At 37.5% G+C, this 17,311-nt stretch overlaps 1 protein-coding gene across 1 annotated transcript; it reads left to right on the top strand.

Moving 5' to 3' along the window:
• The first annotated feature begins 360 nt into the window (after positions 1 to 360).
• LOC308686574 (uncharacterized protein) lies at positions 361 to 7,023 on the top strand. The gene is made up of 3 exons (XM_081395005.1): positions 361 to 1,052; positions 1,791 to 2,621; positions 5,377 to 7,023. Exons 1-3 carry the CDS (start codon positions 362 to 364, stop codon positions 6,009 to 6,011), a joined length of 2,157 nt encoding a protein of 718 aa, XP_081251131.1. The 5' UTR covers position 361; the 3' UTR covers positions 6,012 to 7,023.
• The last annotated feature ends 10,288 nt before the right edge of the window (positions 7,024 to 17,311 follow it).

The raw sequence follows: 17,311 nt of genomic DNA on the forward strand, positions 1-17,311 counted from the left end.
TCCTTCCCTGTTATTCCAATGGCTGTTAGCATTCTCCACACTGACTGAGCAGGGATTCCTCTATAGCCGACCTCGACCGGAAACATCAAACATATTTAATAGTTCTCAATACAGAAACATGGGATTTTTGCCTAAAATGTTTTTTGAAAAATAACTGGAAGATCAGTGTACCTCATTCATGAAAAGTTTCAGGGACGTATAATTAATTTATAAAAAGTCTTAAATTATTGTAATATTTTATAGTAGTTGTCTGTTGCATCTGGGATCATTTTTATCTCCATTCACTCCATATTTCTCTCTTTGAATCATTTTTTTATTTAGAACATTTGAAAATTAATGTTTTTCTTTCATTTCAGACGTGATGGAAGTGAAGGAGGAGAGTGAAGAACTGAGTGAAGTGAAGGAGGAGAGTGAAGAACTGAGTGAAGTGAAGGAGGAGAAACATCATGTCAAACCTGGAGAAAAACCTTTGAGTCGCTCAAAGACTAAAAAGACATTTTTAAAGAAAAGAAGAGCCAAGAAATCTTTCACCTGCACTCAGTGTGGAAAGAGTTTAACACGCAAACATCATCTTGAGATCCACATGAGAGTTCACACTGGAGAGAAGCCGTTCATGTGTAATCAGTGTGGGGATAGTTTCAGTCGATCATCATCCCTTAAAGATCACATTAGGATCCACACCGGAGTGAAGCCGTTCACATGTGATCAGTGTGAAAAAAAATTCTCTAAGGCATCAGACCTGAAAAGACACCTGACAGTTCATACGAAGGAGAAGACACATTCATGTTCTGAATGTGGAAAGAGTTTTTCACGGCTGTTGTATTTACAAAGACATCAAAGAATTCATACTGGTGTGAGAGAGTACATGTGCTTTGAGTGTGAGAAGACTTTTATTTCAGTGAGCGTTTTAAAACGACACAAGAGGATCCACAGCATTGAGAAACTGCACACACAATCTGTAAAGATTGAGTTTATTAAAGAGGAAAGTGAGAACATGAGTGATCCAGAACCCTGCAGAATGAAACACACTGAAGATACTGAAGAACAAAGAGGTTGGTGTTTATTCTTCATTCATTCATGATGCTGAAGAACATTCATGTTAGAAACATTCAAGCACATAAACACTTTTAGAATTTTTTTTTTTAACAAAAGGTTCAGTAAGTGAAGGCTTCATATTGATTGTCAACTTCAGGTCAAACTAAATTTAAATATTTTAACTGTTTTATTTTACATTTATTTTATAAATGGTTTACAATTTGTAACAGTGTTACCAGAATTTTGACCTAAATCTTTTTTTTTTATTTTTTTTTTTTACAAATTTACAATCTACTCTGCTTTACTGCAAACATTTGTGTTCTTTCTCAGAGTGAAATTTTCTTGAAATTGTGTTTCTTGAACGGCCCTTAATAATTAAAACGTCATAGTAGTTTTTAACATAATTAAATATCAATCTAAATGTTGGTCTCAAAATATGGCAGTTTTGTGTATTTTAAAGTTCATATCATGTTAGATAATTGTGTTATTGATTAAACATATTTAATAGTTCCAATACAGAAACATGGGAGTTTTGCCTAAAATGTTTTTTTAAAAATAACTGGAAGATCAGTGTACTTCATTCATGGAAAGTTTCAGGGACGTATAATTCATTTATAAAAAGTCTTAAATTATTGTAATATTTTATAGTAGTTGTCTGTTGCATCTGGGATCAATTTTATCTCCATTCACTCCATATTTCTCTCTTTGGATTATTTTGATTATTTAGAAAATATTTTTTTGTTGTTTCATGTCAGACCTGATGGAAGTGAAGGAGAGTGAAGAACTGAGTGAAGTGGAGGAGGAGAAACATCATGTCAAACCTGGAGAAAAACTCTCGAGTCGCTCAAAGACTAAAATTACATTTTTGACGAAAAAAAGAGCCAATAAATCTTTCACCTGCATTGAGTGTGGAAAGAGTTTCACAACCAAACATAGTCTAGAGCGTCACATAAGAGTTCACACTGGAGAGAAGCTGTTCACATGTGATCAATGTGGGAAGAGTTTCACATACAAACATCATCTTGAGCTTCACATGAGAGTTCACACTGGAGAGAAGCCGTTCACATGTGATCAATGTGGGAAAAGTTTCAGTCGATCATCATCCCTTAATGTTCACATGAGGATTCACACCGGAGAGAAGCCATTCACATGTGATCAGTGTGGGAAGAGTTTCACAAACAAATATCATCTTGAGCTTCACATGAGGATTCACACCGGAGAGAAGCCTTTCTCATGTGATCAATGTGAAAAAAAATTCTCTAAGGCACCAGACCTGAAGAGACACCTGACAGTTCATACGAAGGAGAAGCCACATTCATGTTCTGTGTGTGGAAAGAGTTTTTCACTGCTGAAATCTTTACAAAGACATAAAAAAATTCATTCTGGTGTGAGAGAGTACATGTGCTTTGAGTGTGAGAAGACTTTTATTTCTTTGAGCGATTTAAAACGGCATGAAAGAATCCACAGCAGAGAGAAACTGCACACACAATCTGTAAAGATTGAGTTTATTAAAGAGGAAAGTGAGAACATGAGTGATCCAGAACCCTGCAGAATGAAACACACTGAAGATCCTGAAGAACAAAGAGGTTGGTGTTTATTCTTCATTCATTCATGATGCTGAAGAACATTCATGCTAGAAACGTTCAAGCACATAAACACTTTTAGAATTTTTTTTTTTTTAACAAAAGGTCAGTAAGTGAAGGTTTCATATTGATTGTCAACATCAGGTCAAACTAAATTTAAATATTTGAACTGTTTTATTTTACATTTATTTTATATATGGTTTACAATTTGTAACAGTGTTACCAGAATTTTGACCTGAATCATTTAAAAATTTCAAAAATTACAATCTACTCTGCTTTACCACAAACATTTGTGTTCTTTCTCGCTGTGAAATAGGGACGAACATTGAGAATTAGCTTTGGCTAAAATGTTGTAGTATGTAACATGAGTTTATGTAACATACTTGTCCCTATTCAAATAAACTTAAATAAATAATAAAATAAAATTCACTTGATCTTGTGTTTCTTGAACGGCCCTTAATAATTAAAGCGTTTTAGTAGATTTTAACATAATATCAATATAAATGTTGGTCTCAAAATATGGCAATATTGTGTGTTTTAAAGTTCATTTCATGTTAGATAATTGTGTCATTTATCAAACATATTTATGGATGTAAAATAATGTCAAATGTTTTTTAAACAAAAAGCCTGTTGAATTACACTACTTGAAAAAAAAATGCATTGCATTAAGCACTCTTGCATTTTAATATGTTGTATTTTTAGGGCTTGCATATTTATGGGCTGAAATTCAGCATTGCTGAATATTTAAGCAGTGAATATTTCAGTTTAAAACTTCTCCAACACATTTTCATTATTCAATAATCCATTTTCACCTTTCATATTTCACTTCCAAAATATTCAAACTGTTTAATAAAACAACCTACAATATTCAACAGGCAATTTTTGCTCCATTTTTTTACTCTTTGCAAATTCGCTTCCACAAATTCAGTGGTTAGGCTAAAATTTGACAGAAAATTCTACGTTGATATCCAGGAAAAGCAGTAGATTGCCGAGCATACTCTCCATCTGCGACTAACAGCAGATGGTGCAAAAGCGCGTGTTGTGACGAAGACCGAGCAACAGTTAGAGCAAGACATTCATTCATAAAACTCATTTACAGCAATGTAAGTGTATTTGTGATTATGATGGCTGTTTTATGTTCAATTCAGTGTCTTCACGGTTACTTTTCCTGTGTAGCCTACATGCATCTTTCTCTACTGTGAACGAGATTATAATGTTTTTCCCCCGATGAGGATGTAGCCTACAGATCCAATGTTACATTTTAGGTTGACATATATTTCTCTTGGTTGTTTAGTGGATTTAACTTTAAATTGCTGCAATGTGCTGCATGCAGGCTATTGGGGTTTCCCTCAATACTTCAGGATTCCCCTTCTGGGAAAAACTTAGATTTTGGAGAGAGAGAGAGATTGAGAGAGAGAGAGAGAGAGTATTAATTGATCAAGTGTTGCATATGGGAATTTCATGTTTTGTTCTATTATAGCGCCACCAAGAGGCTCAGTCCTCTTGTTTTTTTACGTGTCCTTAGAGTGAGCCCATACATATGTGTGTCAATTTTGGTGAAAATATCTCAATTCACTTCGAAGTTATAGACATTTATATGAAAAAACACATAAAAAATGACTGACACATGAATTTGATTGGATTTTACTACCCCTTACTATCAATATTTTCGCATTTGGGCATTGGTGTATGGCTATCGACCTATGTTTCCAAACTTCTGACGGTGGTTTCGTCTCGATCGGACTAGCGGTTTCGAAGATAACGGCAAATGTTTTTTAAGTGCTAAATCACAACGCTACACAAACCGTAAGGCGAAACCTAGCATGTTTGGTATCGTTCTAAGGAGACAAGTCTCGTGAAAATAAGTCGACCACACCCAAAGTTATAAGCATATGTAGAGTACACAGGGAAAGTAACAATGAAGTTATTGAATAAAACATAAACACAACTTTTGTGTCTTTGTCATCTTTTCCGCATATTCTGACCCAGATAATCATTTTCATTTTATGAATGGAATGGTTTGCTCTAACTGTTGCTCTGGTCTTTGTCAACACGCGCTTGCACCCCCTGCTGGTGAGGTTGACTAACAGCAGATGGAGAGTATGCTTGGCAATCTACTGCTTTTCCTGGATTTCAACGTAGAATTTTCTGTCGAATTTGAACCACTGAATTTGTGGGAGCGAATTTGCAAAAAGAAAGAAAATTGCCTGTTGAATATTATAGGCTGTATTTTTAAACAGTTTGCATATTTTGGAAGTGAAATATGAAAGATTAATATGGATTATTGAATTTTTAATAATGAAAATGTGTTTGAGAAGTTTTGAATTGAAATTTTCACTGCATAAATATTCAACCATGCTGAATTTCAGCCCATAAAAATGCAAGCCTTAAAAATACAATGCATTAAAATGCAAACATGCTTAATGCAATGCATATTTTTTTCAAGTAGTGCAATTCAACAGGCTTTTTGTTTCAAAAACATTTGACATTATTTTACTTCCATACATATTTAATAGTTCTCAATACAGAAACATGGAATTTGTGCCTAAAATGTTTTTAAAAAATAACTGGAAGATCAATGTACTTCATTCATGGAAAATGTCAGGGACGTACAATTAATTTATAAAAAGTTTTAAATTATTGTAATATTTTATAGTAGTTGTCTGTTGCATTCATCTCCATTCACTCCATATTTCTCTCTTTGGATTATTTACATTATTTAGAAAATTTGAAAATGAATGTTTTTCTTTCATTTCAGACCTGATGGAAGTGAAGGAGGAGAGTGAAGAACTGAGTGAAGTGAAGGAGGAGAGTGAAGAACTGAGTGAATTGAAGGAGGAGAGTGAAGAACTGAGTGAAGTGAAGGAGGAAAAACATCAGGTCAAACCTGGAGAAAAACCTTTGAGTCACTCAAAGACTAAAAATAATTTTTTAAAGAAAAGAACACCCAAGAAATCTTTCACCTGCACTCAGTGTGGAAAGAGTTTCACAACCAAACATAGTCTAAAGCGTCACACGAGAGTTCACACTGGAGAGAAGCCGTTCACATGTGATCAATGTGGGAAGAGTTTCACATACACACATCATCTTGAGCTTCACATGAGAGTTCACACTGGAGAAAAGCCATTCACATGTGATCAATGTGGGAATAGTTTCAGTCATTCATCATCCCTTAATGTTCACATGAGGATTCACACCGGAGAGAAGCCGTTCACATGTGATCATTGTGAAAAAAAATTCCCTAAGGCATCAGACCTGAAGAGACACCTGACAGTTCATACGAAGGGGAAGCCACATGCATGTCCTGTATGTGGAAAGTGTTTCTGTTTTAAAAGTAACCTGAAGCCACATATGAAGATCCATGCAGTGGAGAAACACATCAACACAGTCTGAAGCCCTGACACGAGCGACAGTGACCGTTGGCAACAGAATGTGGGCGTGTCAAGTAGGGCTGACTTCTAATAGTCGAGGATTCGACGATTCGATTCGGAGAGGTCTGATTCGACTATGAACCTCATAGTCGAATACATGGGCGTCAGTTTGGTTTGAAATGTGCTGGGGACAGAGACGCATTCGCATTTTCAGAAGGGCTGGGTACCATTTTTATTTTATTTTTTTCGCTTTTGCGCAGGTCATGTTTTGAAAGACGATGTCCTGTAGCTTACTAATGTAAATAAATAAAAATGTATTCAAAAATCTGCTTCACGTTTTCAGCAGGGCTGCGGAGCCGCTGTGAGTTGACTCCACACGGTTTTCATGTGCGTTAAAAAGCTTTACGTGGTTTAATGTACCTAAACAATGATTACCAAATTCCCCTCTCATGTTGCTCCTCATAACCACTGAAAATGGTAAAAAAAATCGAACCCAGAGTCCAATTATTATGGACGTTATCTGATATTAAGCGTTTCTGCTTCACATTTTCAGCAGGGCTGCGGAGCGGCTGTGAGTTGACTCCACACGGTTCTCATGTGCGTTAAAAAGCTGACTCCACACGGTTCTCATGTGCGTTAAAAAGCTGACTCCACACGGTTCTCATGTGCGTTAAAAAGCTTTACGTTGTTTAATGTACCTAAACAACGATTACCAAATTTCCCTCTCATGTTGCTCCTCATAACCACTGAAAATGGTAAAAAAAATCGAACCCAGAGTCCATTATTATGGACGTTATCTGATATTAAGCGTTTCTGCTTCACATTTTCAGCAGGGCAGCGGAGCGGCTGTGAGTTGACTCCACGCGGTTCTCATGGGCGTGAAAAAGCTTTACATGGTTTAATGTACCTAAACAACCATCACCAAATTTCTCTCTCATATTGCTCCTCATGTTTATGAAATGTTATGATATATGTGTGATATATATGTGTTTTTTAGCTCTTTTGTTTGAAATGGAAAAAATCTAGCTGCTATCAAAAAAAAAAAAAAAGAAAAAGAAAAAAAGGTTCGACTATCAGTCGACTACGGCAAAATCTAACGAATCAGATTCGACTATGAAAATCCTTAGTCGAAAACAGCCCTAGTGTCAAGCGACAAGAGTGACAAAAGTGACAAAACTTGAAAATGTTCAACTTTATGCAAATGAGAAGCAATTTTCGTTAGTGACAACCAATAGGAAAGAAGATTTTCAGTGGAGCTCACGTCACCGTCTCGAGTGCAGGCAAGACAGAAGAGTTCGAGGGTGATTTCACTTTTATGATTTGACTGTGCCCACATACATGGATATAATAAAATGATGCATGGAAAAGAAACATACATTTATATGTAAGTTTTCAGTTCATTTTACAGTTTCCCCTGCATTATGTGGATTTTAAAGGACAAGAAAATGGATTTTTTGTCAAATTCAAATGACGTTTTAGTAACTGATGACAGTATAAGTGAGTTTAATTTGTTGATTGATCGATCGTTAATGTAGTTAAATATTTAATGCACTGCACTGCTGTGGTTAATATAACAACACTCTACCAACAGCATAATATTACTTTTAAATCTATTAAGACCAATTCCTAGTCAAATTAGAATCATATCTTAGTTTTATATAACACTTGTGATGGTATATTCTATAGATATGCTCAGACGTGCAGACTACCAATAACATTAGAGCGACAGCACTAGGAACGCCCACAAGCGACTTCACTGTACAGAGACTAGCGACATGCAGCAACAAAATCGCTGGCGGTGTGAACGGGGCTTGAGATCACATTAAGTAGTTCATCTTTATGTGCTGAGAAATAAAAGCTGCTTTTCCACCTTCAGAAAAGGTTCCAGTTGTGTTTCCACTTGAGCCTGGTACAGCACAATTACAAACCGTTCTCGGCCCTGAACTCTCAGCACACTTGGCTAACCGTGCCGAACCATGATGGTTGAATGTGTGTAGTGACATCGCCACTCAGGATTGGTCACTTGTCTGTTGCCTGGGCTGGGTTCAGCCCCGACAAAACGTTGCACAATGTTTTTTAAATAGAAACTGTAATGCGTTGAACACACTGTTCTGATGATGCAAGAGTTGCATCTATGGCAGCTGAGAAGGCTATTCTTTGTGTTCTTTGTGAAGAATTTTCGGAGCCTGATGAAGTCGGTATAAATATGTTTTTTATACTACAAAATATGCCCGATGTTACAGTTACTGCACTTGCCGCCCAGAACAAAAGAGAACATCCCAATCGAGTGAAGGGATTGCTGAAACTGAAGCACACATCTTACCTAATTCAGACTAAAACACATCTATTTAGCCTCACATACTGACTTTATTTGTAGTTCATACTGTTAAAGCATTAATTGTTGGAGACTTTAATATCCATGTAGATAATCAAAATGATGCGTTAGGGGCTGCGTTTACAGATTTATTAAACTCCTTTGGGGTCAAGCAAAACATTACCGGACCGACTCATCGATTTAATCATACACTCGATTTAATTATATCACATGGAACCGATCCAACCGATATAGATATCATTCCACAAAGTGACGATGTCACTGACCATTACATGGTAACTTGCATATTACGTACTCCTGTAATATATCATGCTGCGCCGCGTTATCGATTAGGCAGAACAATCCTTCCATCCACCATAGATAATTTTTCAAACAGCTTATCGGATCTGTCTCAGCTGCTCAGTGAACCCAAACAAACAGATGAACTTGAGGAATTAACTAGCACTATGAGCACCATTCTCTCTGGATCATTGGATATTGTTGCGCCCATTAGATTAAAAAAGGTCAGAGAGAAAAGTAAAGCACCATGGTACAACAGTACTACGCGTGTTCTAAAGAGAGAAACCCGTAATTTAGAGCGTAAATGGAAACAAACCAACTTAGAGGTCTTTAGAATCGCATGGAAAGACAGTATGTCACGTTATAAAAAGGCCCTAAAAGCGGCCAGGGCTGAGCATCTACGCAAACTAATAGAAAACAACCATAACAATCCTAAGTTCTTATTTAACACCGTGGCGAGACTAACAAATAAACAGATGTCTCCTGAACAAAGTATTCCATTACAGTTTAGTAGTAATGATTTCATGAAGTTCTTCACTGAGAAAATAGAAAACATCAGAACCACAATTGTAAACGTTCAATCCTCAATCGCGCCTTATAATTCAGCCTCAATTATCACGCCGCAAGAACAATTACAGTGCTTTTCAACTATAGAACAAAAAGAGTTAAATAAATTTATCATTTCCTCTAAAACAACAACATGTTTATTAGATCCCATACCAACTAAACTATTGAAAGAAGTGTTACCTGTAGTGGAAGAGCCTCTCCTCAATATTATTAACTCGTCTTTATCTTTAGGTTATGTTCCAAAAACATTTAAACTGGCAGTTATAAAACCTCTCATTAAGAAACCACAATTAGATCCGAATAATCTAGTAAATTATAGACCCATTTCAAATCTACCTTTTATGTCTAAAATACTAGAAAAAGTTGTGTCCGCTCAACTGGGCTCTTTCTTACAAGAAAATGACACCTATGAAAAGTTTCAGTCTGGATTCAGGCCGCATCATAGCACTGAAACTGCGCTCGTTAAAATCACAAATGATTTACTTTTAGCTTCTGACCAAGGCTGTATCTCAATATTAGTTTTACTTGATCTTAGTGCTGCGTTCGATACTATAGATCATACAATACTCTTAGATCGACTACAAAATTATACTGGTGTTCAAGGACAAGCATTAAGCTGGTTCAGATCATACTTATCTGACCGCTACCATTTTGTTTATTTAAATGGAGAAAAATCTATCATAACTCCAGTAAACTATGGAGTGCCGCAGGGATCTGTGTTAGGCCCTCTATTATTCTCAATATATATGCTACCACTTGGAAATATTATAAGGAAACATGGAATTAGTTTCCATTGTTATGCTGATGACACTCAAATCTATATTTCATCACGGCCAGATGAAAACGCTAAATTATCCAAATTGACAGAGTGTGTTAAAGATATAAAAGATTGGATGACGCATAATTTTCTTTTATTAAATCCAGACAAGACAGAGGTACTACTTATCGGTTCAAAAAACCACCCACAAAACCTCTCACAATACAACTTTAACATAGTAGGATGTCCTGTTACTTCATCCTCTACAGTAAAAGACCTGGGTGTTATATTAGACTGCAACCTGTCTTTTGAAAATCATATTTCATATGTTACAAGAACAGCCTTTTTCCACCTTAGAAACATTGCTAAGCTACGTAATATGCTATCAGTTTCTGACGCAGAAAAGTTAGTTCATGCATTCATGACCTCGAGACTAGATTACTGTAATGCGTTATTAGCCGGTTGTCCTGCATCCTTAATAAACAAGCTACAGTTAGTCCAAAATGCCACCGCTAGAGTTCTAACTAGATCAAGAAAATATGATCATATAACACCGATTTTATCATCCCTACATTGGTTACCTATAAAGTCCCGTATTAATTACAAGGTATTGCTACTGACTTATAAAGCCCTAAACGGCTTAGCTCCAGTCTATTTAACCGATCTTCTATCGCCCTATAATCCATCGCGCTCTTTAAGGTCACTAAATTCGAGGCTTTTGGTCATACCTAGGATATCTAGGTCCACCAAAGGAGGGAGAGCATTTTCACATTTAGCACCAAAACTCTGGAATAGTCTTCCGGATACTGTTCGTTGCTCAGACTCGCTCTCCCAGTTTAAAACTAGATTAAAGACGCATCTCTTCAGCCAGGCATTCATATAATACTTTTAATCCTACAGTTAAATCCGACCTCTAGTTCATAAACGCCAGAGGAGAACTGGCCCCCGACTGAGCCCGGGTTCTCCCAAGGTTTTTTTTTTCTCCATTAGGTCACCTGATGGAGTTTTTCGGTTCCTTGCCACTGTTGCCTTTGGCTTGCTCAGTTGGGGATATTTGGGGATATTTAATTAAATTAATCAATCAACGATACTATTGATCAGCATTACCGAACGTAGACGTTCCACTAGAAACAAACATTGATGTATTGTTCTAATTTATTACTGTGAAGCTGCTTTGATACAACCTGTGTTGTGAAAAGCGCTATATAAATAAACTTGACTTGACTTGACTTGACTTTTAATACCCTGTATTTTCTTTCTCATTTTTAGGAAAAGCACTTAATTACCATTGTTTATTTCTATACCAAATGTCATACACTTGCAATGAAGCTAAAAATATAAACAACTGCATCATTATGTTGATATCCTATATTTTTACAATAAAACTTACGACAAACATGTCGTCTAATATCCTCAGTTGTTGCGTATACCGAGCTGCATCAAACACATTTGTAAATTACTTTCCTTGAACCCATTGTGCGAGTTCACTTTAATACTGCATGCTTTATATACATGTTGCTGCTGATTGGACTGCAGTTCTGACACACCCACCAAACAAGAGAAAACGTATCTCAAACCCCGTTACACACCGGTGCACGCCGTTTCCAGGAAACATGACGTTCAACCCGGAAACCGTAGCAAAACGTTGCACACTGTTTTGAACTTGAACGTGCCCCTGGTTACCAGTTTCTCTGTTGCTGGCTAAGCAACATAAAATCAATTTGAGTGCTGTAAACACAAACTTATAATAAAATTAAAAGTAACAACATAGTTCCTGTGCTCTCCAACAATGTTATTTTTCAAATGCGTTTTGTCCATAGAAATATTTTTCACTGCTGTAAATTGACATGATTGAGCAGACACAATTAATCTATAATTAGCTTGGTTGTTGATTATTTTCATGATCGATTTCATCAATTAGTTCTTGCAGCCCTAGTTAATAAAATTATTTTGATCATCAGAAAAATGTAATAAAATGAAACATCATGATACTGAAGAACAAAGTGGTTGGTATTTATTCTTGATTCCTCATTCATTCATCGAGATTTACATTGTTTCATGTCAAGAATATAAAAAGACATTAAACTAATTAGATATTAAATAATTTTGACATTGAACATTCTTGAGTTTGTCATTTTAGACATTCACACTGGGCTGGAATATGCAACTGCTAATGATGCTGTAAAGGCCACCCATTGGCCCAACAATGTCACGGTTTATGGTTTCACTAACTCGCCCTCACTATGTTGTGTGTGTGTTTGTGTGTGGTGGGTGTGGCTCATTATTGCTGCTGATGAGCGGATCAGCGGCAACAGAGTCTTATGATTGGCATCCTATTTATTGTCTGTTATTTCGTCCTATTCTTGTCAGATCGTTGTGGTTCACCTGAGGCTTTCTCCGTGCTTTCGGTTTCTGAGACTTTATCCCTGCTTCTTGCCTTTTTCATCTCCTGTGTTCCTAAGGATTATTTGTTGTGCCCTGGACTTATCTGTCCATTGCGTCCATGCGTTAGCATCATTCTCTGCCCACGTCGAATGACCAGCATCTCTATCTATTTTCCTGCATTTACAATAAACATCCCTGTTTCACTCGCAAGTGGATCTTTTGCCTTCATTTACAGAACCTGACATAACGATCTGACCACGATGGATTCAGCGAGTGCACCCGAACTACAGGAATTTCTTGCAAACAACAGTGTTCGCATGGACCTGCAGGACGAACAGTTAGTCGCTACTGGTCGGGCTATACAGGCTCTGGTAACACAGGTGTCCGAGCTCACCTCTCAATTTCAACAACTGAGATTGCCCACTGCGCCACCCCCGTTCCCCACGATCCACCCAACATCAACCAGCACGAGCCGCGCATTCCGACGCCTGAGAGGTATTCCGGTGAGCTGAACTCTGCAGAACCTTTATGACTTAGTGTACCATCTCCTTTTTTTTCTCCAGCCTGTAACCTTCACTTCTGAGCAGTCTAAAGTGGCGTTGGTGATGACTCCTCTCTCCGGACGCGCGGCTCTGTGGGGAATGGCGGTGTGGGAGAACCAACATCCCTGCTGTTCATCGCTCCATGCACTCGGAGAGGAGATGAGACGAGTGTTCGACTGTGCGGTAGAACCGTCTCCGATTTCTTTGCACTCCGACTCTGGCAGCCGAGTGCAAATGGAACGAGGAGGCGCAGTGGGACATGTTCCTGCATGGGTTGGCGGAGCGTGTTCAACGTGAGATATATACTTTGGAGCTACCTAGGACTCTGGACGGACTTATTGAGTTGGCATTGCGCTTGGATGCACGTTTACAGCAAAGAGAGAGTCGCTCACACCAGGCTTTGGTGCCCACATTCCCTGAGTATTCCAGTTCCAGAGGTGAGAACACGGTCATCCCACTGTTCGATCCTGAAACCATGCAGGTAGGTCGAGCTCGGCCTTCACGGGAGGAGAGAGAGCGTTGGAGAGCGAGTGGACTCTGCCTCTACTGCGGCAAGGCCGGACATTTCATTGCTTCATGTTCATTAAAAGATCAAGCCCGATAGTAGGACGGAGGTTACTGTCGGGTGGGCTAACCATGAATAAATCCTCTACCACTCTCCTCCCGGTAATACTGCAATGGGCAGACCATTTTCACGATTGCCAGGCACTCATAGACTCTGGAGCTGAGGGGAAGATTGTGGTTTAAAGTGAGCTTTAAGTAAAAGTGTAATATTTATCTTTTAAATTAAATTATGTAGCTTGATGCTACATGTTGCTCTAATTTGCAGGAGTTTTCTATTCCATAATCTTATTTGTTAAAATATATATATTCTTAAGATAATAGGTGGATCTTGATACTATGTACAAACTAAACCACCTGGATCCTAGACCTGCGGTCCTGAAACTGCAGCCGCCGCTATATCATCCAGTTCGGTAGGTGGCGCTGTCACAAAAAAACTAGGGTCCTGGAGCTGTGGTCCTGAAACTGCAGCCTCCGGTTGTGCAGGAACACTCTACTGGCCTTTTGAGAGTAAAATTCAAGCATTAATCAAGGACTTTCAAGTCCATCACACTTTTTCCAGCACTTACATTTTGTTTAATATTATCCTTAAATATTATTTTAATTATATTTTTAGTGTGATGACCAAAACCATGATTTGTTCATCCTTCAAAGATTGTCCCCATTTGTAAAACTAAACGTTTCAAAGTGAAGGAAAACTTATACTTGGCAAACCAACATACTGTATGTTTTTAAAAATTTGAAATTATCACTATAAACAGTAGATGGCGGCAGAGGAGCGCCTATTGACTCATAAGCCATTTCCACTCCATAATAGTGTTTTTCTAGGGCTGCCACTATTGAGTATTTGTTTCATATTCCAGTCGCAAAAGTCAAACAAATATGTTGAAATATGTTATATTTAGCATTTTATATGCAGCTAATGGCTACACCTTGCTTAGCAATACTGTCAACATTCTTTATTCATATGAAAATACCCCAAATCACACGAAAATCACACACAAACCACATTTACTCGAAATGGTGCATTTATTAGCTTCTTGTTTCAGGTGAAGAGATCTGTCTTTCCCAGCAGGCACAGGATATAGACTACAGCGTCGGTCAGTCGTTGGATTTTGGTTGAAAATGAAAGTCGGGTTGACGTCTAAATTCAATGTTTGTTTGACGTCAAGCTCCAACGTTGGGCAGTCGTTGAATTCTGGTTGGAATAAACCAAACAAAAAGGTGAAATGCATGGCCGTACACTTATTACCAGCCTCACTTAAAACTAACCAGATTTACTTTATTTAATTTCCATTTTAATGAAATCATATTTTGCATTTTAAAGTCACCATGATGGTGGTTAGCGTTTGCTTTAGTTGGACTCTTGGACACTGATATTATTCAGTGTCTAATGCTTTGATTATGTGGGACTTGTGGTTTTACTATTGTTTTATTCATAATATAAGTAATTTGATTCTACAGCATATCTAGCAGTGTTGTTTATCAAATAATATACTTGGTTTTTAAAAACTATTTAGCACACAAAAACCTTTCATCTATGGCATTACTTAGATAAGGGTGAGTTTTGATCGGTGGTACCCAGCATGCACTGCAGCATGAAGCATTTCATTGATTGTCACCATTGTTGAGAGTCATACACTGATTCTTGATTATTTGACAAACAAAATTGCTCTCATGCTGTAAAATTAAATGGCTTCTATTATAAAACAATATTAAAAACACAAGTCCTATGTTATCAAAACAGACACTGAATAAGATCAGAGATTCAAGCAATTACAAGATCTCATTTTCTCTAGGCTCTTTTGCCACAACAAATTTGCTTTATAAGCACACAATTACACAGAGAAAATGTTATACTAGAAAGTCAAGGGTCAAGAGCACAACTAAAGCAAACGCTAACCACCGTCATGGTGACTTTAAAATACAACTATTGATTTCATTAAAACGGAAATGAAATAAAGTAAACCTGGTTATTAATAAGTGAAGCTGGTAATGCTGTTTGTGGAGTTGTTTAATCCTCTTCTTCATTTTTTTTGCGGTGCTTATTCCAACCAAAATTCAACATCTGTCTGACGTTGGAGCTTGACGACAAACAAACGTCAACCTGACTTTCATTTTCAACCAAAATATGACGTCTGACTGACGTTGAATTAGTTGGAGTCCAACGTCTTCCTGACGTCACGTTGACCTACTGTGTTCAGTGTGTTTCATTCTGCAGGGTTCTGGATCACTCATGTTCTCACTGTCCTCTTTAATAAACTCAGTCTTTGCAGATTTCAGCTCTTCCTGATGCTTTCATGCTCATCTTTACTTGTAGCTGATTGGAATATTCCAGCATTTATAGGAGAATTACAGTGGGAGGAGCTTCACTGACCATGTGACTGCTGTGGGAGGAGCTGGGCTGAGTTTCCCGAAACCTTAACGCTACGTCGTTCTTAAGTTACACCTTAAGTTGTACCTTATCGTTAATACGTGTTTCCCAAAACATTCTTAGTTAAGTATACCTTCTGTAAGTCATACGTTCGAAAGGTTGGTCTGGACCACTCTTAGCTTTACCTTATCACTGTTGCAGGTCTATACGAATATAATTATCTAGTTTTAATACACCCAGACAGTGTTCAGTTAGGCTAATTCAAGTGTTTTCATGCAAAGAATAAAATTGTCAATCACACTGATTGTTGTTAGAATTTTAATTATATTACATTATTAATTTAATAAAAGAGCGCTTTTAAAGGCCAGTGAAAACATAGGCTACTGTCAGAAGTTCTATTCGGACGCTAATATTGTTTCTCATGGGCTCATCCGGTATTTTAAACATTTACAGGGGTAAGTCTGTGATTTTAGTGCCGTCCGAATCTATAATATCAGTGTTTTTTCTCACCCAACCCGGTGATTTTTTTTTTTTACACAAAAATCCCTGTCCAAATTGTTATTTTGTATTTAGTATTGTATTTTGACAAACAGGTCGTGTGGTAAATTAATTGCCGTCTGAATCCACATCTCTGAGTTTACAAGAAGAGATTCAAAATCCACTGTTTAAATCCTTTTTGATCACTGCCGAGCACCGTACGTAAGATGTTAACTTTACGCTGGAAAGTATTTACAAGAACAATATTTCATCGCAGCTCCACCTCAGCGAACAAAAATGGGAAAGAGATGAAAGCACGTACATTTTTTTAAATGGTTATTGTGGCAGCAATATATATGTTACAATTTTAAAATATGTAGGCTAGGCTATTATAGTTTGGATTATTTTTAATAATATCCAATAGTCCTAATAAATGTAATTTCAACTATTTCTGAAGTGCTTCTTTTATAAAGAACACCGCTTTTTAGCATAAAGCAGTGAAACAGCGCCTGGACAAGAGAAAAATTGATTCTCGAGCCATCGATATCAACCAATTCAGCAGCATCGCCACGGACAGCACCGGGTAACGTCACACGTAAGAAGGTATATCTTAAGCAGCTTCCTAAGGTATGGTTCGGGGAACACGCCTAGTAATGTTATACCTTCAGTTAAGTTATACCTTACGAGTCTTCGTAGCGCGCTAAGAGACAACGTTATCGGGAAACTCAGACCGGGGGGCTGTTCCATAAAAGACGCTTAGAAAAGCGGGGATTAAACTCCAAAACCGGACTTGAATGAGCCTAACAAATGAGTTGGGGCTAAAGTGGTTCCATAAAAGTTAATTGAAGCTCACGCAATCTCACTAATTTGATCCAGGTTTATCTAGTCTAGATAATTGCGTGTGCACGCGTTTCTTAAGCAGCCCTAGAGGTCGATCGTGGATCAAATCGATCCACCATCAAACAGCGTATATTTTGCGCTGTTTTATGCGTTTGTGACATGTTTTTTTTCCCCCTCAGTTCAAAACTGACATTTTACAGTTATA

Source organism: Scardinius erythrophthalmus, assembly GCF_964197995.2.
Source record: "Scardinius erythrophthalmus genome assembly, contig: HAP1_SCAFFOLD_445, whole genome shotgun sequence".
NCBI lineage: Eukaryota > Metazoa > Chordata > Actinopteri > Cypriniformes > Leuciscidae > Scardinius > Scardinius erythrophthalmus.